General features: G+C 49.5%; 8 protein-coding genes across 8 annotated transcripts; 2 read left to right on the plus strand and 6 right to left on the minus strand.

Moving 5' to 3' along the window:
* Positions 1 to 797: 797 nt before the first annotated feature.
* Positions 798 to 4,479, minus strand: EI90DRAFT_2909942 (uncharacterized protein; the record flags this gene model as incomplete). The annotated part of the gene is made up of 14 exons (XM_039054381.1): positions 798 to 1,566; positions 1,623 to 1,726; positions 1,780 to 1,956; positions 2,015 to 2,133; positions 2,189 to 2,707; positions 2,760 to 2,831; positions 2,881 to 3,230; positions 3,293 to 3,399; positions 3,451 to 3,521; positions 3,574 to 3,653; positions 3,717 to 3,826; positions 3,884 to 3,995; positions 4,055 to 4,209; positions 4,261 to 4,479. 14 exons carry the CDS (start codon positions 4,477 to 4,479, stop codon positions 798 to 800), a joined length of 2,964 nt encoding a protein of 987 aa, XP_038920032.1.
* An 80-nt stretch (positions 4,480 to 4,559) lies between these two features.
* EI90DRAFT_3043368 (18S rRNA biogenesis protein) lies at positions 4,560 to 6,756 on the plus strand. The gene is made up of 8 exons (XM_039059250.1): positions 4,560 to 5,025; positions 5,086 to 5,157; positions 5,205 to 5,380; positions 5,427 to 5,498; positions 5,550 to 5,674; positions 5,733 to 5,858; positions 5,913 to 6,158; positions 6,213 to 6,756. The coding sequence occupies exons 1-8, from the start codon at positions 4,902 to 4,904 to the stop codon at positions 6,355 to 6,357; spliced, it is 1,086 nt and encodes a 361-aa protein (XP_038920033.1). The 5' UTR covers positions 4,560 to 4,901; the 3' UTR covers positions 6,358 to 6,756.
* Positions 6,228 to 7,684, minus strand: EI90DRAFT_3043369 (uncharacterized protein). Its single transcript, XM_039059251.1, has 5 exons — positions 7,469 to 7,684; positions 7,351 to 7,414; positions 7,147 to 7,295; positions 6,824 to 7,076; positions 6,228 to 6,660 (listed from the first exon to the last, which is right to left on the minus strand). Exons 1-5 carry the CDS (start codon positions 7,598 to 7,600, stop codon positions 6,464 to 6,466), a joined length of 795 nt encoding a protein of 264 aa, XP_038920034.1. The 5' UTR covers positions 7,601 to 7,684; the 3' UTR covers positions 6,228 to 6,463.
* Positions 7,685 to 7,931: 247 nt separating this feature from the next.
* On the minus strand, positions 7,932 to 10,350 carry EI90DRAFT_3279751 (Fibrillarin-domain-containing protein; the record flags this gene model as incomplete). Its single annotated transcript, XM_039066707.1, has 10 exons — positions 7,932 to 7,973; positions 8,026 to 8,303; positions 8,370 to 8,454; positions 8,509 to 8,571; positions 8,607 to 8,854; positions 8,905 to 8,922; positions 8,976 to 9,002; positions 9,057 to 9,152; positions 9,216 to 9,245; positions 10,305 to 10,350. 10 exons carry the CDS (start codon positions 10,348 to 10,350, stop codon positions 7,932 to 7,934), a joined length of 933 nt encoding a protein of 310 aa, XP_038920035.1.
* Positions 10,154 to 12,899, plus strand: EI90DRAFT_2665317 (uncharacterized protein). The gene is made up of 7 exons (XM_039053429.1): positions 10,154 to 11,433; positions 11,503 to 11,674; positions 11,731 to 11,979; positions 12,032 to 12,160; positions 12,219 to 12,444; positions 12,501 to 12,557; positions 12,611 to 12,899. Exons 1-7 carry the CDS (start codon positions 10,259 to 10,261, stop codon positions 12,763 to 12,765), a joined length of 2,163 nt encoding a protein of 720 aa, XP_038920036.1. The 5' UTR covers positions 10,154 to 10,258; the 3' UTR covers positions 12,766 to 12,899.
* A 227-nt stretch (positions 12,900 to 13,126) lies between these two features.
* Positions 13,127 to 16,528, minus strand: EI90DRAFT_3279752 (glycosyltransferase family 39 protein; the record flags this gene model as incomplete). Its single annotated transcript, XM_039066708.1, has 14 exons — positions 13,127 to 13,355; positions 13,413 to 13,622; positions 13,684 to 13,704; positions 13,758 to 13,780; positions 13,836 to 13,898; positions 13,950 to 14,267; positions 14,328 to 14,909; positions 14,965 to 15,148; positions 15,209 to 15,302; positions 15,357 to 15,422; positions 15,474 to 15,582; positions 15,633 to 15,921; positions 15,977 to 16,069; positions 16,109 to 16,528. The coding sequence occupies 14 exons, from the start codon at positions 16,526 to 16,528 to the stop codon at positions 13,335 to 13,337; spliced, it is 2,493 nt and encodes an 830-aa protein (XP_038920037.1). The 3' UTR covers positions 13,127 to 13,334.
* Positions 16,529 to 19,215: 2,687 nt separating this feature from the next.
* Positions 19,216 to 20,902, minus strand: EI90DRAFT_2665094 (uncharacterized protein). Its single transcript, XM_039053428.1, has 12 exons — positions 20,867 to 20,902; positions 20,609 to 20,815; positions 20,507 to 20,542; positions 20,420 to 20,452; positions 20,335 to 20,368; positions 20,212 to 20,280; positions 20,078 to 20,147; positions 19,967 to 20,017; positions 19,808 to 19,899; positions 19,579 to 19,745; positions 19,499 to 19,524; positions 19,216 to 19,439 (listed from the first exon to the last, which is right to left on the minus strand). The coding sequence occupies exons 2-12, from the start codon at positions 20,669 to 20,671 to the stop codon at positions 19,322 to 19,324; spliced, it is 759 nt and encodes a 252-aa protein (XP_038920038.1). The 5' UTR covers positions 20,672 to 20,815; positions 20,867 to 20,902; the 3' UTR covers positions 19,216 to 19,321.
* Positions 20,903 to 21,264: 362 nt separating this feature from the next.
* On the minus strand, positions 21,265 to 21,744 carry EI90DRAFT_3013756 (uncharacterized protein; the record flags this gene model as incomplete). Its single annotated transcript, XM_039056694.1, has 1 exon — positions 21,265 to 21,744. One exon carries the CDS (start codon positions 21,742 to 21,744, stop codon positions 21,265 to 21,267), a length of 480 nt encoding a protein of 159 aa, XP_038920039.1.
* Between the last annotated feature and the right edge of the window lie 898 nt (positions 21,745 to 22,642).

Consider the following 22,642-nt stretch of genomic DNA (forward strand, 5'->3'; position numbering starts at 1 on the left):
TCAGCCTTACTTTCGCGTGTTCTAAGGTCACAGTGCAGGGATGTTCTGTGGCGAGCCCGAGCAAGCCGGGCAATTTACATTGTCTCAGTGCAAGCCACCGATAAGATGATGGAAATCGGACGCATAGATATAATAATATCAGTCCAATATAATGAATCAGAGTACAGTATAAACAATATTCAGTAAGCAGGTATACAGAACCACCAAGTAAATTTTTGCAGACTCATAGAGGACATCATGTCATCTCGTCATCCTCAGCAGCCTCATCATCAGGAATATCCCAATCCGGTGACCCCTGGCGCTCCCTAGTCTCTGTGTCTAGAGTCTCCTCGCCCATCGGCGAGCCGGGCTCGGTTGCGGTTGCGACAGTCTTTTGAGATTCCTCAGATTCAGCGGGGCGGTTATTAACTGAAGCCTTCGCGCTGCCACTCGATGCCTTCGACTGCGGACCAGCTCCTGGGTTGATTGGCCGCTTGTGACCGGACGCCGTATCATCCTCACTGCCTCTGCTCTTCTTTCCAGGCTTCGCGACAGCATCGGGTGGCGGGGGCGGGGGCAGTCCGAACAGTGTCGATTGCCGACTGCCATCCTTCTTTCCACTGTCTTTACCGGCCCGCCCACGCAGAGCTACATTTGAAGTTTGTTAGTTTTAAAAAAATATGGAAAGCGCGGTGGTAACGCACGAGCTGCAACTTCAGAATCAGCAGCGTCGACTTTGTCAAAGAAACTGTTGCTCTTGACGGTATTGATGGGTTGGCCACCCTTCCGGGCGAATGGACTAGACAAAGCTCCACCTTCTATCGCCCTTTTTCTTGCAAACGGGTTTTTACCTGCATGAATGAGATAATAAGTCCCACCTTTCTTCGAGTGAAAGTGGGCTCACTATTGGGCACTGGAGGTCTGCTTCGTGATAACGGCGACGTCCTTCTCTTTGGGCTGTCCATCAAGGTCGATTGGCTGTCCTCGTCCCGCTTTCGCTTTCCGGAAGTTTCCATGTATGAGTCCAAGGAATCGTCTGCATAATAATTACCTGTTGTGGAAAGTGGAGGACTGGATGGCATTGAGAGACTAATCGACGACGGCTCAGGCATAGCTGATGATGCAGCTGCCAAAGACCGACGCGGCACAACCGGCACTGGGGCAAAGTTGTCACTTAAACGTCCAACATCTCCATTAGCATGGTTGTGCCTTGCAATATTATCGAACTGAGCAACGCCTGCCCGAGGAACTGGCTCGTGAATACGCCCCCATCCACTCCTGACGTCACGTTCGTCATCCTCCTCGTTCTCTTCCCGAAACTCTTCAAGTTTGGCTATTTTCTCCCTCAGTCCAGGAAGATGGTAGAACTCGGCAATCTTTTGAGCTGCAGCGAAGGAAGCCGGATTGCGTAGCATTGACGTGTAGTCCAAGGCACGTTCAAGCTTGTCGGCTTTACACGCAGCCTGAAGTAACTGCAAAATAATCTTGTCAAGTGACAGGGCCTGTTGTTCAATCTCGTCCGTTGTTGATTCAGATGGTGGGAGGGCGTCACGTTGCATGGAAATGTAGATGTTCTCCCGGAGCACCCTGCGGGATCAGGGCGACTGAGTTCGGGTTACAGGGACAGAAATCGGGACTCCCACCTCTCTTCAAACTGGCCTTGAGGGGTGCCGACGTTTAGTAGAGGCATTCGAACCTCCAGCTCTTGCACTAGTGGTCTAGGGAAATCAGGATGTTCTTGTCGCCCCTTGAGGAAGAAAGCTTGTTAAGGGATTTACACGACTAGAAGCTCGAACGAACTTTTAGAACAATACACATGAATTCCGTGAAGGAAAGCCCAACAGGCCAGTATGATTCATCTTTTCCCTCTCTACGTCCGAGGTTGGTGTCAAGAGCAATAACCCATCGGCCCTGAGTCGGCCGTCTGAACCTGTCCAAGATGGACAATACTCCCTTCGAGTCGAATATTACCGGAGCCTGGATGAGAAACGATTAATCAAACGTAAATGCACAAGGAGTTCCTAAGGCAACTGACTCCCTCAGATGTAATGCCAATCCATTTGAGAGTTACCCCTTTACCAAGAGGCACTGGCCCAGAGTTAATAATATCGAACGAGTCCAACGACATCAACGTGTAGTTCAAATTCTGACAACCTAACGAATCAGATTAGCATTTAAGAAATTAGGGTAGTGAACAAGTTCGACGAACCATCCAGACTCGTGCCACCATCTCTGTGGATCACGAACACCCATTCGGCGCCTGCCTCCATGGCTACAATCTCGCCGCCCAAGTGCCACAGATAAGTCTGAATACCCGTCCCAAGCCAGAACCGGATAAGACCAGAAGATGTAGCAATGACTGCATAACCTGCGCCACCAGCATCTTTCGGCCCTCTACCCAACTCGTCCTGACTCTCGTCTTCCGACTTTCTATATAGGGGGGTTCCTCCTGCGCATACTGAAACAGGAACTTCGCCATCTGGCAGAGCCATTTGCCAATCCGGAGCACTTGCCCACGTTTCATAGGGGCGATAGTGTACTTGAGCAGGATTGGACCCTTCGGGAGCGCAAGCGTACAGCGCCCCTCGGGGTCCTAACGAGGCCAGATGGTATCTAAAATGGTCTTGGAAGTGGTACCCTCGGTGTGAGGACTTATCGTGGAATTCGACGTTAATAACGTGATGTGTGTCTTGATCAGTCGCCTCAATCACCCCAAGCATGTTGAACGCTGTCGAACAAATTAATCGCTACATTAGAACACCACGATATCAATAGCGCACCTAGGTAGCGTTTCTTGTTTCGGAAAGGCGTGGACCCAGGCTGAAACGCTGGCTGAGCCTTTGTCACGCTCACTGCCCATGAAGGTGGGTGAAATTGATTCTGCTAGATCAAAACACGCACCCATTTCACGCAGACCACTGTGACTGGGTCTTGAAGGCCCCGATTCTTTATAATTTATCCCAGCATTGTCGTCAATAATCCAATCATCCTTGTATTCTTCATCCACGTTCATATCTGCATCGTCGGCAATATCTTCCCCAATATCGTCAAAGAGGTCAACACCATCACCTTCAGACTTCGAGGGGGCTTTGCTTCGTGCGCCGGACGTCGCTGCCCTGGGACCGGGGCTTGAAGTTGAAATCACGTTGTTCCAACGAGTAAGCATGCCATCGATATCAGTCCATGCAAGGGCATCGTCAGACGGTGAGAAGGTGATACTCGTTATCGGGGATCTATCTTTCGTTTGAGTACTGGTTTCCAACCTTTCAATCAGCGTCCACCCTAAATTTTTTCTTGTGTGAAACAAGCTTACCGGCTGACCACCTTCCGCGTGGCAGTATCCCAGATAAGAACTTGGCCGTCAGCGGCACCTGACGCTAGGTGTTTCCCATCTGGAGAGAAGGCAAGAGATGTGACAGCCTGTAGGTGTATTCTAGAAGCAACTCATTTTGGAGTCGGAATGCGACCCACACAATCAAGTATTTTCCCCGCCTCAAAATGACCCATGGATTCCCAGATCTCCGCAGAGACAACCGCGATATCTTCCTTTTAATCAGCAACAATAGCCCATTCACACCAATTGAGTTGACCCACCATGACTATTGTTAGGCACCACGAAATAGCGTCCGTTAGGGTGCCAGATAGCGGCAGAATTATGATTGAATTCAAGGGCTCTTTTGTGATGGAAACATAAACATGAGCCAATGGTGACGGTACGCCTGCGATATTCTGCTCACCCATCATCGTGGACGGCGGGTACTATCCCAGTGAGGGTGGAAGACAGACTCCATTGGCCAGGAGAAGATTGGGCCCATACATAAATGCCACCATCTTGCGCAGTAGTCGTCTGGACAATGAATAAACTTTCATCGATCTCAAGATGCCCAGGAATCGAAATGCTCACAATGTTGTTTCCGTCTGGAGACCAAGTGACCGCCCTCACACCTCGTTTGTGGTCTCCAAGGACAGTTACGCTGCCAACCTCAGAGATCGAGATCACTTTTACAAATAGTTCCCTTAGAATGGTGGAAGGTAAGCGAACAATGGCCACCCGTATTGGGCCGAGCGAACTAACTCTGACGCGACGGCAAAATGTTCTCCATCAGGACTAACCGCAATACAACGAATCGAGGCACCATTAGCATTATATATGTCATCCTCTTTATCATCCGTCTTCACACTATATTTTCGAACAAGTCCATCTTGACTTGCTGAGAGCCAAGAATTAGTCTGGGCACGGGGATCAGTTCACCAGCCAAAGCACGTAGTATCGCGTCTTACGGTGCAGTCCACGCTAGTAACGGGTCCATCAGCATCCTGAATGACTTTTGGCTCTTGCGAGGACCCTTTCGACGCGTCCCATACTCGAACGACCTCATCGTAGCCCGCGGTATAGATTTGTCTGATCGGCCACAACGTTAAAAGGGAGAGTGGAGGTTTCCGAATACGAGGACACGCACTTTCCGTCTCTTGAGAACCTAACGATGGTATATCCTGCATCATGGGCAGCATTAACGAGAAGACTAGGGTCAGTGGCCATGATGGAGGCAAGTCAGTCGCGTCGCTTTGTCACACACTCACAACGTCACACCTTGACGGCCAGCTTGGCGAACGTACTGCTCTCTTCAATGAACTGTCGCCTTGAGTTTTCTCACCCATCGAAATGGCAATGATAGTGGAAGCTTTCCTCATCGATATTTATTGACATCGCCCAGCGCGGTTCACCTTGGATCTGTCTCACGGCCAGCATACGACAGCTAAATATATGTTCCTCATACAGGCCCCTATTCACATTACAGAAATAGCCTAGGCCAGCTAGTCATCCCTTTCGGCTTCTGTTATTTTTTGCGTGCAGTGTGACGGCGACGAACACAATCCAAAAAAATTATGTGAGGCTGTGCAGACACCATCCATCTTGTCCTATGCCGTTGGTACGCTTCAGCGGGCCAGAATTCCTCAGGCAACGTCTAGTGCTTTCTATATTAAGTGGGAAGCCCGTTCGCATTGATGGTATAAGGTCGGAAGACAGGGACCCCGGACTTAGAGGTAGCTCATCTTTGTGGCCCAGACTGAACAATCGTTAAACTTTCTGCAAATATTCCACAGACTATGAAGTTAGTCTGCTTCGACTTTTGGAGAAAGTAACAAATGGGACTGTGATAGAAATTTCCTACACCGGTTGGCGTTATCCTAGCCAGTTTGTCTGTTTTACTTATTGTTCAAAGGTACATCCGTGCTCCTTAAGCCTGGGATCATAAGCGGGGGGAAGGTCTCTCATGACTGCCCTCTGTCGCGCTCGGTTGGGTACTTCCTTGAGGCACTACTTCTTATTGCCCCATTCGCCAAAACACCTGTCGACATCACCCTGAAAGGCATCACCTCCGACGACAACGATTTATCCGTGGGACCAAATAGTTTATGTTTTATCTCTTTCTGACGATTACCAGGTTGACCTTATTCGGACGGTATCCTTGCCCCACTTACAATTATTTGGCGTGTCCGAGGGTCTTGAACTCCAGGTCAGTGCCTAACACAGCTTCTGCATTCACCTCACCGATGGTTCAGCACAGATCAAGAAAAGAGGAGAAGTACCATTGGGTGGAGGGGAAGTGAATTTTCTATGCCCAATCATCAAACAGGCTAAAACTATCAACTTTGTGGCACCTGGAAAGATAAAGAGGATCCGAGGAATAGCGTACGTCGTGGTTCCAGCTTATTGGGACAGACATTTCTTAATGCAGCTCACCATTTAGGCATGCTGTGCGCGTCTCGCCCCAGTTTTCGCAGCGGATGATCGAGGCCTCACGATCCGTGCTCAATCGATTCATACCCGACATTTATCTCTACACTGATGTCTATAAGGGGGACGACAGCGGAAAGTATGTTCATAAACATCCCAGTTATTAGCGCATCCCCCTTCCCAACTATTGCAGATCTCCTGGGTTCGCGTTGAGCCTTCTTGCCGAATCAACGACATTTGCACTGCATTGTACAGAGGTTGTGTCCAAACCAGCCATAACACCTGAGGACGTTGCACTGGCAGCCTCAAGGGCATTACTCTCCGAGATTCGTCGCGGCGGATGCATCGATCGCAAACATCAAGGGATAGTTTTAACTCTCATGCTTCTTGGTAGCGAGGATGTCGCTCGCTGTAGGATGGGCGAATTAACGACTCGATCGTAAGTAAAAGACCCTTCCACTTGATGGGGTTCGCAGACCTCACGATTCGACAGAATCCAACTGCTCCGCGACATAAAAGCTATATTCGGAACAACTTTCAAAATCGTGCCGGCTGAGCCAGAAGATCAGAACTGCACTGAAATCTTGGTATCATGTTTTGGCACGGGCTATATTAATGCAAACCGGGGCCTGGCTTAGACCTAGTCCCAACTTTACTCACTGCTTTGTACGATTAATTATTAATGATGTGAATTGGGTGAAGCCAGACCGTTCCTGCACACACAAGCTGAATGGGTGCAGAGTATCATGCTGTAGGAAACTCTTTGAAATAATTCGGGCCCTTCCTCTGCGTCGGAGGATCGGGAGACAGCCAAGCCGTGTGGGGCGCGAATGCTCCCCGTCCTATACCACCCCTCGCACGATTATTTGATAATAGTCCGCGCCTTATTGAGCCAGATGACAACTTCGACGACGCTGCTTTGTCCCACTCTCTCATCACCTCTCATCGGCTTCAAAAGTATTGCCCTGAGCAATTTCTAAGAGTTTCCGGAGCTCCTCGTTCTCGTTCTCTAATCTCACTATTTCAACTTCCCGTTCCAGAGCCCAGTCGTCCAATGGCTGTGGTGAGCCAGTGTATCCCCTTCGCGATAGCGTTCGAAGCCACCCTCGTGGAAGAGGCTGAGGTGCTCGGGAGACTGCAAACCATCTACTCTATCCGCCTCTCGCGAAACGTCAGCGTCTGGATCTTCGCCACTAAGAGATCTTAACGCTCTCCGGAGTAGATCTGATATTTTTGTCAGTGACTCGAATGTGGATACCGAGAGACCGAGGTCCTGATTCAACGAGTTGTTTTCTCGAGCTTGAAGCAACGATTCATAGTGGCGAGTGAGGGTCAGCTCGTGCCGCTGTGTGGCATGCTGAGGAACAGCTAATGCATCAAACGGCCACCATTGGCCTTCCCTAGACCCAAAGAAGGAGAAAACATACTGCTTGCGCTCTGAACTTCGCCATCACAGTTTCCAGTGTTTGCTCGTACTCTTTGAGGAGGGAGTTGATTTGTTTATTCTCGTGCAGTAATTGTTGATTCTCGATAATCAAGCTTGCATTCATTCGTTCCAGTTCGGATTCAAAGACCTCTTCCAGAATGTGTGAGTTGTAGGGACTTGAAGGTGACGAACCCAAAGTTCTCACCTTTCGCTAAATCGGTATTAAATCTTCTAAGGACGAATCCTGTACCAGTATGCAAAGCCTGACCCTATGGAACGGGGGTTATGGGAACTAATCCAGACTACTAGCATCATCTATCTACCTTCGCTTGAGCAGCCTGCTGCTGCAAAGTGGCCGCAATAGCACGGTTGGTATTCAGCTGCTCTGAGAGTTCATTCATTAAACTCCACAGACGGAGTAGATCGCTGTCCATCTCCTCTGATAGCAGAGCCATAATAAACTGAGATTGTCCACGAGTAGAATTGTCCGTCGCCCTCTATCGGTGTGCGCGTTGCTGTGGGTGAGAAGCCAAAGCATCAGGTCACGAGGCCAGATTTCAACAGCCAACACAGGCTCAACGCCCGAATTCATGTACTTGGCCATATGCAGATGGCTGCAGTGATTTCCTAAGGTAGATAAGATATCCCTTGTGAACTCAGCCAGGTGATTGTGATCAGAAATCATATTAAGCCGAGAATATCTACACAAAAAATGGAGAGATGTGCATAGCAAGATAGTACACGCGACAGTACGCGGGCAAAGCCACCAGGAGTGAGAACACGGATTTATTTATTCCTCAGATACTGTGCGATGAGAATGGCATGATCCTAGGAAGCGTGTCATCCACCAAGCGACGCAGATAAAAAGAAAATAGCGTACTCGTTCGTATGGTTCAAGAGTTAACTGCTCCAGTGGCTTAAACAATTCTTCCTGCAATCTCTTCACCTCAGAAGCAAACACAACTTCTGCAGGTACTGTCGAGTCAATACAGTTTGCCTTTATGGAGATCACAGCATGTCCGCCATGTTTTAAGAATTGGTGGGCGTTCAACCCAACGATGCGGGCTTGGTCTGGCTGGGCAATATCGGCAAAGATAACATCGACTAGAGAAAGAAGTACGCGGTACTTGTTGGGATGGCGGGCATCCTCAACGATTGCTGTTGGGAGGTCCATTCATTAGGGCACATCTCACAACACCGCGGCAGATCGGGAAAATCACTCACGTATCACATTCGTACGCTTCTTGGCCATATCGACAAGGTCGCGCCCAGACCTCAGCGAGAACTCGACAGCGTACACCAGTCCAGTCTGTTGCAATGCGGTGTGTCAGAGCACTAGCTAACGATATAACTCAACACTCACGGGCCCAACTATGTCGGCAACATGGCTGACACTAGTACCACTGGCAGCGCCAAGATACAAAACCTTGGTACCGGGCGCGATGAATATATCATCCAGACCCCCAAAATACCGGCGGCCAATTTGCTGCGGAAGGGGTTCCAGACACGATATTCAGTTTTTACCTTCTCACCATTTTGATCTGGCGGACTCTCGACTGCTATTCTCTTCTCGCCATAGACAGCCTCACCAGGGACAAGGTTTTTGGTGACAAGAAGGTGTTCCTTGCCTTTGGCAATGAACACGCCAGCATGTCTGTGAGGCTCGATGATGACAGTGGATCCGCCTCTGGCACCCCCCCTACCGCCTCCTGATAGAGGGACAATCAGAATGGACAAAACGACCACGAAGTCAGAATACCTCTGCCACCACGTCCGCCTGTACAAAAATCGTGTTAATGATGAATTTACACTGTTAAGTCAATACTATACCTCTCCCACTTCCGCCGCGAGGGCCGCCTAGCCACAAAAATATGATCAACAAGAGTACAAGAGATGCAGGAAAGATTTTACCGCGTCCTAAACCGCGTCCACCAGCACCACCCCGGCCACCTCGCCCAGGTGGACCACCACCACCACGGCTGAAACCACGTCCACCACCAAATCCCCCTTAAGAATAATGAGACGCCGCAAGTATTTGAAGAAAAAATGTATGCATGTGTCGGGACCAACCTCTTCCACCACCTCGTCCACCATGATCACCTATGGGTTTAAAGACATGCCTGTTAACAAATAAGGTCAACTCAAACGCGAAACACTAACCAAATCCCATTTTTGCAAGTAGAGGAAGGTCAAAGGCAGAGGCTGTTGGTTGAATGCAAAAGTTGAGACCGTTTTGATTTGCTTCCGACCCACCCGCTTCAATTGGGAATCTTGGTCTGCCCGTGGTCCTCACATCTGGGCATCGATACGACTCGGAAGGAGACTCTACTACTCGTTTAAATTGGGCGATCAGCCTGCGCTGTCTTTTTTTGTCTATCGTCAGTTCATTTTCTCAGGTTTGCCCCGCCCTGAATGATCACTCACGACATTATTACTTACAGTATTGGCATACTCCACTTGCGTGATTCATCCTTTATAGTACCTCTGTGTTCGTTTTTCGAAGCGGTGAGTTTGTGTTCCCCTCAGGATTGTGGCATATCACCAATTTCGAGCAATGTATACAGCACTTCACCAATCTATTGGGGAAACCTTACCTTGATTCTCCACCAGTGAGTATCATTATGCTTATTTGGTGCGCAGACCTGAGATTGTTACAGTTATCATGACTCATGGGCCAGGTCGAGGTGCAGGGACAAGTCAATCATCTCCCCGTTCATATCCCGTTCCACTGCCCCCATCACCCCCCAATCTGTATCACGCTCCCCCTGTCCAGCCTCAAGTCGCGTATGGGAATATCCCGTACCCACAGCAGCGACTGCCGGCTGTTTCTCCTCCATATTACTGTACCCAACCCAATTTCATATGCCTGGACCATCTCAACAATCTGCTCCGTATCCAATGAATCCACAATTTTATCCCCATCTTCCACCACTCCCTTATACATATCCTCCTCAGTATGCTGCATACTACCCTCCCTCAAGGCCTCCATATGAATCTCCAAGAGCCTCAGACTATACTCGCTCCAACTCCACACCATACCGAGGACCAAAACATGCCCACCGCCAAAACTTGAACTCCGCACCTGCCACAATCTGCCTCAGTCTCATAAGAGAATGGCATCATCATCCATGGTCGTCCCCACTTCCCCCTTCCCCGTACAGACAACTTCACCAGCCGGTCCCGCAGCATTGGGTTCAACACTCATCCCGCCTCCTTCCACCACGCCTACGCTTCCTGAGGGTCAGCCAGTTCAGTCTGAACTACCATCAGACTGCCTCCCTCACGAGCTTCCGGACCAAACAAGTGGAGCTCCAATCACTCCAAACAAGTCCACTCCACTCGTTGGTTTCCTGGATGAAATAACCCCAGAAAATAATATTCCCCTACCTAGGTCACTAACAGATGCCACCTACACAATTTTACCCTCCCGTCCCGAGGACCCTTCAATTGCCTATGGACTCACTTTCAGCAGTCGGACGAAGCCACCACCCCAAGTTGTGAAGTTTGCATTTGTGGCTGGGTCTGAGGTGCCCGGAACGCCCATCGTCCCTGGGGAGCCAAGCATAGATGATATCCTGACCCCGGAAACATCAGCAACAGCCGAAGTCCCCGCCGCCGAGGAAATGGAGCTTTTTGCACTGGGTAAAGAGTCAAAGTTGGACGTCGCCTCTAGGATTCCAGACACTTCAGAAAATCAGATTGAGGTGTCAGAAGGGGCATCAATAACGCCAAGCCGTTCTTCTGTGTATTCGTCTACCGCGCCAACCCCATCTAGCCACACTCCCTCCCCATCGTCACCAATCTCTACGGCTACTTCAATCTCAGTTTATCCCTCGACCGCCAAAGCTTCCCCCGGTTTACCCTTAAGCGGGCCACCTTGGCCCAGGCCTTTGACCAAGTCGTGGGCAGACATCGCCAAGAAAACCCAACCGTTCAAACCGGAGGTTTTGCCAGCAGGTGCATCTAAAGAAACCACTGATTCTAGGGATTCATGCGAGGGCAACGGGCCGGCTGTTGAAGTTTTATCAAACCAACATTCTCTTCGTTCGCACCCTGAGCCTTTGCAGAGATCGCTTCCGTCTTTGCACACGGTCTTGACAGCTTCGCCATCGCTCTCGATCCCAGCTCCGCTCACGCATCCCCGTGGTCTCGTCAATTCCGGTAACATGTGTTTTGCGAACGTCGTTCTCCAGGCGCTTCTTCATACGGCACCATTTTACAAGTTATTTGACATGATCGGACGAACCTTGCCAGCTGATTTGCGCCGTCGTGCCCTCGTCGATGCCACGTGAGTCTGAGTCGGCTTTCTGTGCGACCAACCGACAAAATGTTTTTGTGGCAGCGTCGGATTCCTTAGGGAGTTCCAGTTGGAGTCAGATTACCCGCCCCTTCAGCGGCCACCATCATCCGGAAAATCGACTCCAATGATAGCCGAGCAGCTGCGGCAGCTATCCTGGCAGCAAGACTCGTTTATCCCTCAAGCGCTGTATAGCGCCTTGTCGGAGAACAAACGATTTGACTCTATGAAGGTATATTGCTGGCTTCGGTGACGGCCAAACACACGCTAATCACCTCCATGTATTAGGGTGGTCTCCAAGAGGATGCTGAAGAGTTTTTAGGCTTCTTCCTTGATACGCTCCATGAAGAACTTTTAACGGCGCTCACCCGGTTACAGGCAACATCTTCCATTGGATGGGCAACATCGACGGCCTCCCACGTCCCAGCAAGTATGAACGAACGAGAGGTTCACAGGCCCGTAAGTCCTGTGAATGATGATGATAATGATGGGTGGATGGAAGTGGGAAAGAGGAACAAAGTGACCCAAACGCGAACTGTACGTGTGACGACAAAACTCGATGCTCGTCGTTAATTCTTCTATATTGCAGACTAAGGCTCAGGAATCTGCCATCACAAGAATATTCGGTGGCAAGCTGCGCAGCGTTCTGCGTGTACCTGGATTAGGCAAAGACTCCGTTACTTTGGAGCCTTACCAGCCCTTACAGCTTGATATCCAAGTAAGTAATCACAGTGCGTCGAGGGGACATTCCGCTCAAGTTCGCTATACTCTCTCAGTCTGACGATGTGCAGAACATCGAAGATGCCTTGCGTCATCTAACTAAAGCCGAGACCGTCCAAGTGACATCTCGAGGAGGAACTGTTCACGCCACGAAGCAGGTCTTCATCGAGTCGCTGCCTCCTGTTTTAGTTATTCATCTTAAACGATTTATTTATGACGGCTCTGACGTTCAGAAGAGCAATAAGGTCCTGATATACCAAACATTGTTGGAGATCCCTAACGGTGTGTTCTTCGGTTCCAATAACCTAAAGCTAAGCCAGACAGTCAATCTGTACCAGATGTTTTGGCCCCTGCCCAGCGATCCCGCGCACGGGTGCAATACAGGCTCTACGGAGGCAAGTCCCAGGCTTATTACTGCCCATACCGCCTACTTAGCATTCATTTGTAGTTGTGTATCACCACGGGAAGTTCGCCAGTGGAGGGCACTACACCCTCGACATCTGCGACAGGATTGCTGTGAATGGCTACGTATTGATGATACTCAGATTGAGGTTATTGCAGAGTCCGATGTTGTCGCTGTCGCGGAATCCGATAAGGCCCTAGACCGAGACAAGTCGGCGTATATACTTTTCTATCAACGACTACACGAGGAGCCTCGTCTTGCGCAAGTCGGACCTCGTACTCACCCACACTCTCGGCAAGTGAATACCACCCCCAGGTCAAAACAGTTGCGCCCAAAAATGCACCTTCATAGTCTTTCGTCCCTATTCATCAGGGCCTTGCCTGTGACCTCTGTGTATTGATCCCTCTGATACGGACGCTGCAGCTGTAACCACTAGAAGATTCGTTGAATTGTTATATTTTGCTATTTATGCCCTCCGCTGGTGGCTTCGTTTTATCTTATGCGCAAGCACTATGCATGATCTCTTACGAATTTACCAATTCCAATACTCTTCTTACTGTAATGTGCTATCTCGCCGTTGCCGCCGTTTATACTACCCAAACAGAGTATTTGTGGCTTAAATTAACTATGAAGAGCGAGCTATCGCCAAGTAACGGGCACTGCCTTCTCGTCTTAAGCGGATGATGGTCCGAGTCAGATAGAATGCCATAAAACAGGGGGCGAAAGAATTATAATGCGAAGATGCGACATGAAGTCAGATTTGAAGGAATCAATTGTAGATATTCCAACTCTAATGTGTCCCCCTTGAATCAGCGTCTCAGTTGCGGACCAAAAGACATATACTTACATTTCTCCACTGTATACCCTTATGTTCTCCGACTGGACCATTGATGCCGTACGAAACACCCTTAAACCACCAAAATGTGCCGAAGATCGCAATCCCACAAATGAACAATAGTACAGATTTCGTTGTCTCAGTAAACCGCCGCTTCTCCGAAAATACGAGGTGGTCGAGCATATGCCCTCCCATCAATACGGCAAACCATAGGGTAGGAAGCTGGAATAGGAAGATAATAGGATAAGGAACGTCGAGCAGCAGCAGTGTGGAAGAAACCTACATAATGATGAATGTACGTCACCTGCGGAAAAAGAATTAGCAAAGCACAGCATATCGTAGGGCAGCACAACTTACTCGGCCCATAGCTAGAAAAGGGACTTTGGGGAATTTTCCACGATTAGTTACAAAGTTACGAAAAGGCATAAGCCTTACTGTAGTGAAGACACCACCCATATAGGGCAATCTTTCCAGGGTGTAATAATTGCTGCCATTCCTCTGGACGAGAAGATGAGCACAGGATGAGGTACTTTTGGGCAAAGAGCGCACCCGGTCCTAAATCATTGTACTTCCTTTGCCATCGCAACATGTAGATGCCGAAGGTCGCGACAAAGAGGATAAGACTGAACGTTGTGCCCCACCAAACGATAGGATTACCAATCAAATAATACTTTGTTTGATTGTCACCCCATCCACACATGCGAAGACCGACCTTAAGCCACGGCCACTGGTCAGGAGTAGATGCCAATATATCAAACTTGTCTGGATCAGGAACAAGAGCGTTGTTTGACGTCATCATGGCTACGTTGAGATGCCAAAAGTCCGCAAGGAAGGGAGAGTGGTACTGCTTCGCTTCGCCAGGGGGCACTGCCGAACGGAAACGGTCAGGATATCTTCAAATACCAAAGGCTTCGCAACGGCGCTTACGGTGGTCGTTCCAATGACTTTCTACATTCCAGTGCGTGTGGGGATTATCGGGGTTGTTTTCTTTGTCGCACGTAACTTCAGTCTGCTTGAAACCCCATCCAGGGAGAACAACGTTGTTTGCTTTCAGATAACACCCTAAAGTCTTGTGGCGGAAGCGCAATCGCGTGGTCAAGGAATGCACCCTCGATCCTGATGATTTCCCTTGAAAAAGATCCGAATGAACCTCGACTACCCAATGATCATTAACGTCCCCAACTGTGTCGTTTCCGTAACCGCTGACTTCCCAATCCGACTTAGTGATTGGAGCTGGAATGGCATGCGAGTGTAACATTCGGGTTGTGGATCCATGTTGCAATCGCACCGTGTCACCGTCGAGGAGGAACCGAATCTCGGAAGAGTTGGGATCCAGTCTTGGCTCGTCCCATGAGGGGAGAATATCCCAGTTATTGTTATCGTCTTTGTAATGATAACAGGTAACTTGCTGCTGTAAGGAACCGACAGGGAATGTTTGCACATGAGAGTGGAGCAATCCTCCGCCATAACCAACATTTTTCAAAGTAACGCGAGAACCGAAAGCAACCTCTGCGAGTGTGTCGTTAGTGAAGTGGATAACTTCTACGCACACTCAGTCATGTACCTAATGGATTCCGCGAAAAATCATTTCCCTCCAGGTTAGCCTGGAAGAGTGAGCTCATTTGAGAGTCACCTGGTCCGGATTGGCTCAAGATGAGGAAGTGAATCTTAAAACAAGTAAGGTACACCATGAATGGCAAGATGATGAGACACAATATGCGAGCTGCCCAGTGTTTGGCGTATATTCGCTGGATGAACAGGCCGAACGGTGAGACCCGACGCTAAGGAGAGTGCAGATAAATACTCACCACTGGCATTCGAAGATCCCCGAACTTATCCCAAAGATCTTCAATAGTGTAAAGTCCCACCAGGGCTGTCGCAAACATTCCAACCCATTTCACGCTATGATAAGGGATATCAGCGTCACTCGAGACAACGGGATGAGCATGTGCACACCTTGTCACAGCACCAATAGAGAGACCTGTCATTATAAGCCATAACCACCAATCAAACGAAAAAGATCTAGGGGGTTGAGGATTAACAAGGGTACGAGATGAGCGATTCCCAACGAACCGGTACTGTTGATTATGGAATTTGGTCAAAAAATACACAGTTGTGCAAGTAAAACATAGGAGAAGGGAATCCAAAAGAATGAAACGACTGATAGTAAGCCAAGCTAAATCTGCACAGGGAGGGTAAGAAAAACCACCCTTCAAAGTTCAGTGGACATACCGAATAACACCATCCAAGTGACTAAGTGACGCGCTCTATAACTGAAATGCAGCTCTGATGCGGTCAACCATCCTAGCGGGATCATCGCTACCCCAAACAGTGCGAGGTAGACGCGCATGGCGACGTAAGGTAGACCGCTTGGGTACTGATCACCACTCTTAAATTCAAATGACCCATCATAACCTGATATCAGACCAACAAATGCCACTAGCATTTTTCCCAACGGGGGGTGGACATCGAAATAGAATTCTCGTTTGAGGTAATGTGAAGCAAATTTTCCAAAGTGAGCCTGAAAAAAAGATGTTCGACTCAAACTTTGAGCAAGAGGGCATGGGCCAACGCACTTCGTCCCAAATAACATAGGGCGCTAAACCAATGTCGTGTATCCGAGTGAAGAGGCCCAGCAAAGTATAATAAAAGGGGGCCCATAGATGTATCTGTGCAAAGATTAGGGGGAGAAAACCAGGGGCGGAGACACTGGGACGTACCAAGTGCGGCTTTTCCTTTGGTTGGCGAGGAGGTAATCGCCCTGTTGCATATCCTATCCGCGCTTTTTCATACACAGCTCTCCCGCCATCTACATCGTTGGAATATGGTTGGTATACTGGCACCGAATCCCCATGTACCCATCCCTCATGTGGTAGATTCGAATGGTCAAAAGCGACGTTTCTTCGACGTGGTTCAGCCTCCATGTTGTGTAATGGTAGCCGCTCGTCGTCGCTCCCCACAGTGTGTTGAGTTGTATGAGGGAAGTGGTTTCGAAAAGGAAAGGAGCCGTATGTGCCCCCGCCGTATGGAATTTCTTCGTAAGATGAGTCTCGGGACAGAGGAACGTCGAGTGTCACTGGATTAGCTGTCGGAAGAGTATTGCTGTCTATGTTTCGTCGTAGTGACATGTGCCTGGATGTGCCAAACGTCCAGTTTTGCGACGAAGCCTGTCCCTTTAAACACAGAGAAGACTACTGGGTCACGGCTATTATTGGAGTTTTTGGGCAAGGTACTGAAGCGGAACCTTTCGGGTGAGCACTGCCACCTCAAAAGTAATCTCTTCAATTACTTCTTCGAACTGTGGCGGTGTCTTATTGAGCAACGATGATAATTGCAAGACAAATGATTATACCAAGTATATCAGTCACAAGCAAGCTAGAAGAGCCTCACAGAGGCCTTGTGCAGTATTGGCAAGGAGAATGTTGAAAGGTGGATGAGAACGGATATACATCTTCCAACAACGCGATCATCCAGCACATCAGTCTTCAGCAGCCCCTCCCGGACACTCTCGAGATATGTGGCCCTCCTGACCACAGTTGTACTAGGTAATAATAATCAAATTTAGAGAATAGCACGTTGATTCAGCACACGTTAACTTACGCATGCTTTCTTCGCTGGTTTCGGGCAATCCCTCGAAATGTGACCCTAAACAACGACATGAGACGTCACCCCTGTCCACAGAACGTAGGATGCACTTACAAGTTCGGAGCAGTTGTAGCACTTCGGTTGCCTAGCATCAGAAGCACTCGTGCAATCCTTGCTCATATGGCCACTCCCTCCACAAGAGTAGCAGACAGTGCTGCGATTATAGCCAGCGTTTCGTCGCGAATCGCCCTGCGTGGCTTGAGGGCAAGACCTGATACTCTTGTCCTCAATAACCGTCCACTCAAAAAGCATGTAGTCAGACAATACCGTGCAATATGGCCCACTTGGCCGCATCTAGGTGAACTGGTAAGGTTTTTAAGCTCTCGAAAATGTCGACTTTACGAACTTGTAGCATTCAGGCCCACCACCACTAGCCCCACCAGCAGCGCTCGGGCAGTCACGAGCAATATGTCCCTCTTGATTGCACTGGTGGCAGGTCTTTGGCTTTCTTTCGGAAGTGCAGTCCTTCGAGACGTGCCCTTCTTGCCCGCCTGTAAATTGGTCCAGTGATGGGAAACTCAGGGCTCTAACTTAAACTTGAATGCAGGGGAATCAGACCACTAACAGTTATAGCTATGTCCGTGCGCCGAAGTTGGATCAGGTTTAAAAAATCCTCAACAGCTAGAGCCTCACCAGGTGGGGGTTCCGGCTTTGGGGCAATCGGCGGCCCGATGGCCAACTGATGATCGAAATAGTATATCCCGTGCAGGATTTAGCCAAGAGATTGCGTTCGAATGTCAGATAGAAAGGGCGTAGATGTGGCCGATTAAAAAAAAAAGTCGAATGCACAATGTTCAACAGGATTCCCAAGTCCCATGATAAGAATACGTGAGTATTGCCTCTATTTTTGAGCCATGCGCATCGTAATAATAACAGAGGTAAAAGGCTTAGTGTCCCACCGCCTGAAACGACCCTCAAGGCAATCCAGCGCAGGCGCAGGCTTGAGTCCGAAGACCAAAGTTTGTCCAAAAAAAAAAACAGAATCAATCTCACTTCCTCCGCAGTTATAGCACGATCTTGAAGACATGGGCTTGATGGAATTATAAGAAGCTTCAAAGTTGGTTGTAAGTTGGGACGAAGTGAATGATTCAAATTTATCACGGCCGCAGCCGATCCGTCAATTTTGCTTCCGGAACGAGAGCATAGATTTGCAAATGTTCTCACAATGAAAGAGATCGTGAAAAGCGAAAGACAGGAAAATTGTTACGTGATACAATAAAGGAAGGGTATCATGGGTCAATCGCGTCGGCCTGGCGAGCTGTCAGAAATTGGAGGGAAATTTCAAAAAAGACCCAGGAATAACAAACCACGAAACTCACTCGAAAGGATTGTTGTAATCAGGAGACCTAGAATAACGAGTCTGACTGGTAAAGTACTCTACAGATTGAGCACGAGTTGTAAGTCCTGGGGACTCAGGTGGTGGCACAAATGCCCCCTGGCTGTCATTATAATTGTGCGCTCGACGCTGCCGGCCTGCTACGCCAGTTGCCACGCCCAAGGTGACACCAGCACCCAAGGGAGCACCAACAACAGCTCCCCAAGGCAACTGAGAAGCCCCAGCTCCCGAAGCAGCGGCGGCACCCGCATTACCGGCATATGGTGCTGAAGGTGTTCCAAACCCATAAGGTGGCACAGTGCCTGTCGGTGCACCCCCCATTCCAGCGCTCACACCAGATCCATATCCCGCACTCACTCCTCCGGATCCAGACCCAGCACCAACTCCTCCGGATCCATATCCAGCACTTGCTCCCCCAGTTCCGTACCCGGAACTTCCCCCGGCTCCATGCCCAGCATCCCCTCCAGACGCATAGCCTGCCGCACCACTATCTGAACCAAATGGCGCTGGTACACCAGAGGTGCCAAAAGGTGCTTGAGGGCTTAATGTCGCAGCAGCACCATCCGGCACGTAACCCGAGCCCCCACCACCGACACCAGAAGGCCCCACCCCAGGAGCGTAGGGAGAACTTCCGGGTCCGAAAGGGGATACGTTGACCCCAAGTGAAGGGAACATCGGTCCTACCGGAAGGGGGCTACTTCCACCACCGCCATGCGAATAATTAATCATTTCAGGCTCAGGAATCGAGTCATGAATGTCAGGTCCTCGATGGAGGTATTTGTACGTCAAAAATCCGAGAGCCGCAATGCCCACCAGACCGCCGGCGATCCCACCAGCGATCGCGCCCACATTAGTTCCACCTCCACCAGATTTGCCGGCTGGAGTGACAACGATCGTGGGAACACCCCCAGGACCAGTTGTGGTATACGAAGTAAAACTGCTAGATCTGTAAATACTCGTTGATGCAGCACTCGCAGTGGATATCGAGGAAATCACGAAGCCCGGGAGTGATGATAAACTGCTCGCCACAATTGAACCAGAGGCTTTTGTTAGCAATCCTGAGGAAATTGTCACTGGTGAGCTTATGGCTGATGACTGAGAAGCTGAAGATGCTTGCGAAGCTGGAGACGATGTTACCGTTATCTGAGATACCGAGAAGTTAGTGGGTGCGTATTCGCTTTGAATTGAAGCATGTACCTGAGTTGAAGTGGGAGCAGACGAGCCTGTGAATGTAGACGTGGATATGGATGCAGGAATGGTGGTAGAAGGGGTGGGAATAGGAGTGGTGGTGGGGACACTTGATGTGGTCGACGAAGAGGAGCTTGATGTGGATGAAGGGATGCTAGGAGTGCTTTCCGGGGACTCTGTAAGAAGTAATCTGCCATGAACGCATTGAGACGGGAATGTCGTAAAAACAGATACAAACCATTACCCATCGCAACCCTAGGGTTGAAAATGCCATCACCGGGATCTAGATAGGCCCACCCAGGGACTCTGGTGCCACCAGGAATCGGCTCGCTATACCTGATGTTGAGCAGGCGATGTGCTCAGTGAGGTGCGAGAAAAGTCAATCTGAAGTACGAACGTTCCAACTGGGTCGGTGTCTCCACCACAACCACCCTGCCAGACAAACAAACTGTACATAGAAGCAGCCTTAGGATTTCAGGTGCGATATAAGTCCTTCATAGGAACACACCTGTACCATGATCCATTTTGACAACCGGCACACGCAGCCATGAGGGAGTAAACGACGCTCGAGCATCCACCTTGAAAAATTAATATTGTACTGGATATTAACCTTGACCACTAGGTATTAGAGGGCGCACTCACATCTACTGATAACCGAAGGCTCACGGTATGATTGAACGCCCAGGGAATCAAGGGAAGGGACATTAAAACCTAGATGAACTGCCATATGAAGAAAGCAGTACGCAGGCCTAGATTAGAACTCACCCGAAGAACAAGTGTTCTGAAGATATGCTGCAACCTAGTAAGACGATCAAGAGCGGCACCATTGTCACCGACGTCTGGTACCTACCAGGCAGGGACTCTGGGAAAGAGTGTTGAAGGACTAAGAATGCTACATTAGCTCGTCTCCTATAGCCCTCCAAGCAACCTGTCAAACCCATTGAAAGTTTGATACATTACAACGCGCAGATGTCTGGGCGTAGAAAGCGTGTGATGCGGAAATTAATGAAACCACAGAAGTTTAACTTCGTTAACGTACCGACTGTCCATGAACCGTCCAGCTTAACCTCGCCAGAAGGAACAGAACCAGTGGGGCGATCATTGTGCCACTTTAGGTGGAAGAAGGAACGGAGATTGATTGTAGGTAGCATCTTATAACGGTCCCAGGGGCTGGGATTTATTATGTATTTCAAATCCTTGAGATGGCCTGACACAGCCCCTGTTGGTAGGCAGGACTAGTGTTAAGCTTTTGGCTCAGCTTTCTTGTTTAATATAGAGGCTAGTATCCTGTCCTCACCTGCAACTTCACGCCTTACATTTTGCTCCACCGGCCAGTAACGCCAAGACTAATGTTTAAAATTTATCGGAGCCGAGCGGCCCCATTGAGGCTGATTCACTCTGACTCAATGGGCCAGACTACATAATTCGGAATGTGGCAACACAACGTTCAATGCCTCAGCGCCTAAATCTGTTGTCCTCCCGACGTCGTTCGAAGTTTTGTGCTTTAATGAAGCTGTAAACGGAATTACATATTTGCTGGCTAACCATGCTCATTCGTCGAAGTCACTGTGTCGCGTAGGCAGGTGTGTCGCGGCTTATGACTTGCATGCCTCCCCCTTTGGTCAGAGCCCCTATATATGTTATGCTCATCACCCGATCTTTCTTAGCTGCCCCCATTTCTGCACTGATGATGCCTTAAGTTTGTTGACTATAATTAGATATGGGGCTGCCAGACAGGGAGGCCTGCTCATGATTAGCACAGCGACTTGATGAAGACGACTCCCAGACCCAGCGACTTATTTCGCGGGCAACGCGGGCACCGAGTGCCGCGTTACCAATGAACCAGACCCCAGGAAACCGATGGAATGCGAGGACGGGGTCAATACAGCTAGACAGCTCCAAAGCAATTTTCGTATATGAGTGACAGAGAATTTTCGACACTGTACAGTAGTGACGAGCCGAAATCAGGCATTTGTATACCGAGCCATCCATCCTCTCGGGGTCGAGATTTTGCCTGCGTCCAATCCCGGACCTTCCACCGAAAACCCCAACACCCAAAGGTTTTGCTCCATCTGGAGCTGCATATCCAGGCACCCGTCCTTGTGTGCCTCCACGAAGTTCCATGTACCATATGCGGACAGTCCGCGTGAGCAGGCACGTCCAGAAGCGTCCCATGCGGGAAGCTGCTTATCGGTTACCAACCTCATGAGTGGCCTTTATTACTGCCGAATATCAAAATCAAATATACCACCGTTGCATTCTGGATCAACTTCGCCAACGGCCTCCTTTTACCTCCGGATGGCAAGACACTTGCTGTGGCTTCACGTATGCCCCCGGCTGTGCAGCCATACGTTGTGCGACTGACTTGATAGCATGGCCGGAAACGGTCTTCGCCCCTGACAACCCTCATATGGCGAGAGAGAGAAGCCCATCATAACGACGCAATTTACATCCAGCTCAATCGGATCACTGAGGCGATGAGTTGCTCATTAATCTCCTTGTTGCGCTCCTCGTTGTAGTAAGCTCTCGGAATCTTCAGTTTCAAAGTGTGTTCCCCCCCGAAGCACGCCTCACCACGCAGCGATGACTACAACCAAACAACGCTCTTGCGATATTGGTATGGGATCCCCGAATCCCCAAGACAGGAAATATGCTGTGTACTGACTTGGCGTTCAAGCACAGAAGCTTTGATCACCGCATCGAGTAATTCAGGCCAAGTACCAGATCAGGAACCGCTTGTGACACATGTGCACAACAGGTGAGACGATTGCCACCGCCTACTATGGAATAAAGGCTTATTCGCATGACGTTCCTGAGCCAGGGCTGCCAGCCATAGTCGTACCAGCCTCTATTAGGATAGACCACAGTCAAAGTCATAGTGGAGCCAGGAATCAGTGATGTTCGCTGCAATAGGTGTCGCAGTGGGTCGAGAGAAGAGAACGGATGCGTCAAACGCAAGCATAATATCGCAGGAATGAATGTAATCGAGACTACCCAAACACGGGGAGGAGAATCCGGAAATTGCAAGTGATAAGGAACACCGCCGTTCCAGAACCTGACGCTCCGCTCTGAC

Source organism: Cantharellus anzutake (genome assembly GCF_015039405.1).
Source record: "Cantharellus anzutake strain C23 chromosome Unknown EI90scaffold_9, whole genome shotgun sequence".
NCBI classification, from domain to species: Eukaryota; Fungi; Basidiomycota; class Agaricomycetes; order Cantharellales; family Hydnaceae; genus Cantharellus; species Cantharellus anzutake.

What these genes read in the sequence shown, in the direction of transcription:
- EI90DRAFT_3043369 (XM_039059251.1), bottom strand. Translation starts at nt 7,600, where the DNA reads ATGGCTCTGCTATCAGAGGAGATGGACAGCGATCTACTCCGTCTGTGG. An exon ending in TAATACCGATTTAGCGAAAG is followed by an intron (nt 7,296 to 7,350) that starts GTGAGAACTTTG and finishes ACATTCTGGAAG; the next exon opens with AGGTCTTTGAATCCGAACTG. An exon ending in CCTCAGCCTCTTCCACGAGG is followed by an intron (nt 6,661 to 6,823) that starts GTGGCTTCGAAC and finishes GAAGCCGATGAG; the next exon opens with AGGTGATGAGAGAGTGGGAC.
- EI90DRAFT_3043368 (XM_039059250.1), top strand. Translation starts at nt 4,902, where the DNA reads ATGCCGTTGGTACGCTTCAGCGGGCCAGAATTCCTCAGGCAACGTCTA. An exon ending in CCGAGGGTCTTGAACTCCAG is followed by an intron (nt 5,499 to 5,549) that starts GTCAGTGCCTAA and finishes GGTTCAGCACAG; the next exon opens with ATCAAGAAAAGAGGAGAAGT. An exon ending in GGCGAATTAACGACTCGATC is followed by an intron (nt 6,159 to 6,212) that starts GTAAGTAAAAGA and finishes ACGATTCGACAG; the next exon opens with AATCCAACTGCTCCGCGACA.
- EI90DRAFT_2665317 (XM_039053429.1), top strand. Translation starts at nt 10,259, where the DNA reads ATGGCATCATCATCCATGGTCGTCCCCACTTCCCCCTTCCCCGTACAG. An exon ending in AAGTGACCCAAACGCGAACT is followed by an intron (nt 11,980 to 12,031) that starts GTACGTGTGACG and finishes TCTATATTGCAG; the next exon opens with ACTAAGGCTCAGGAATCTGC. An exon ending in GCAATACAGGCTCTACGGAG is followed by an intron (nt 12,558 to 12,610) that starts GCAAGTCCCAGG and finishes ATTCATTTGTAG; the next exon opens with TTGTGTATCACCACGGGAAG.
- EI90DRAFT_2665094 (XM_039053428.1), bottom strand. Translation starts at nt 20,671, where the DNA reads ATGATCGCCCCACTGGTTCTGTTCCTTCTGGCGAGGTTAAGCTGGACG. An exon ending in TTTCCCAGAGTCCCTGCCTG is followed by an intron (nt 20,369 to 20,419) that starts GTAGGTACCAGA and finishes TCGTCTTACTAG; the next exon opens with GTTGCAGCATATCTTCAGAA. An exon ending in TCAGAACACTTGTTCTTCGG is followed by an intron (nt 20,281 to 20,334) that starts GTGAGTTCTAAT and finishes CAGTTCATCTAG; the next exon opens with GTTTTAATGTCCCTTCCCTT.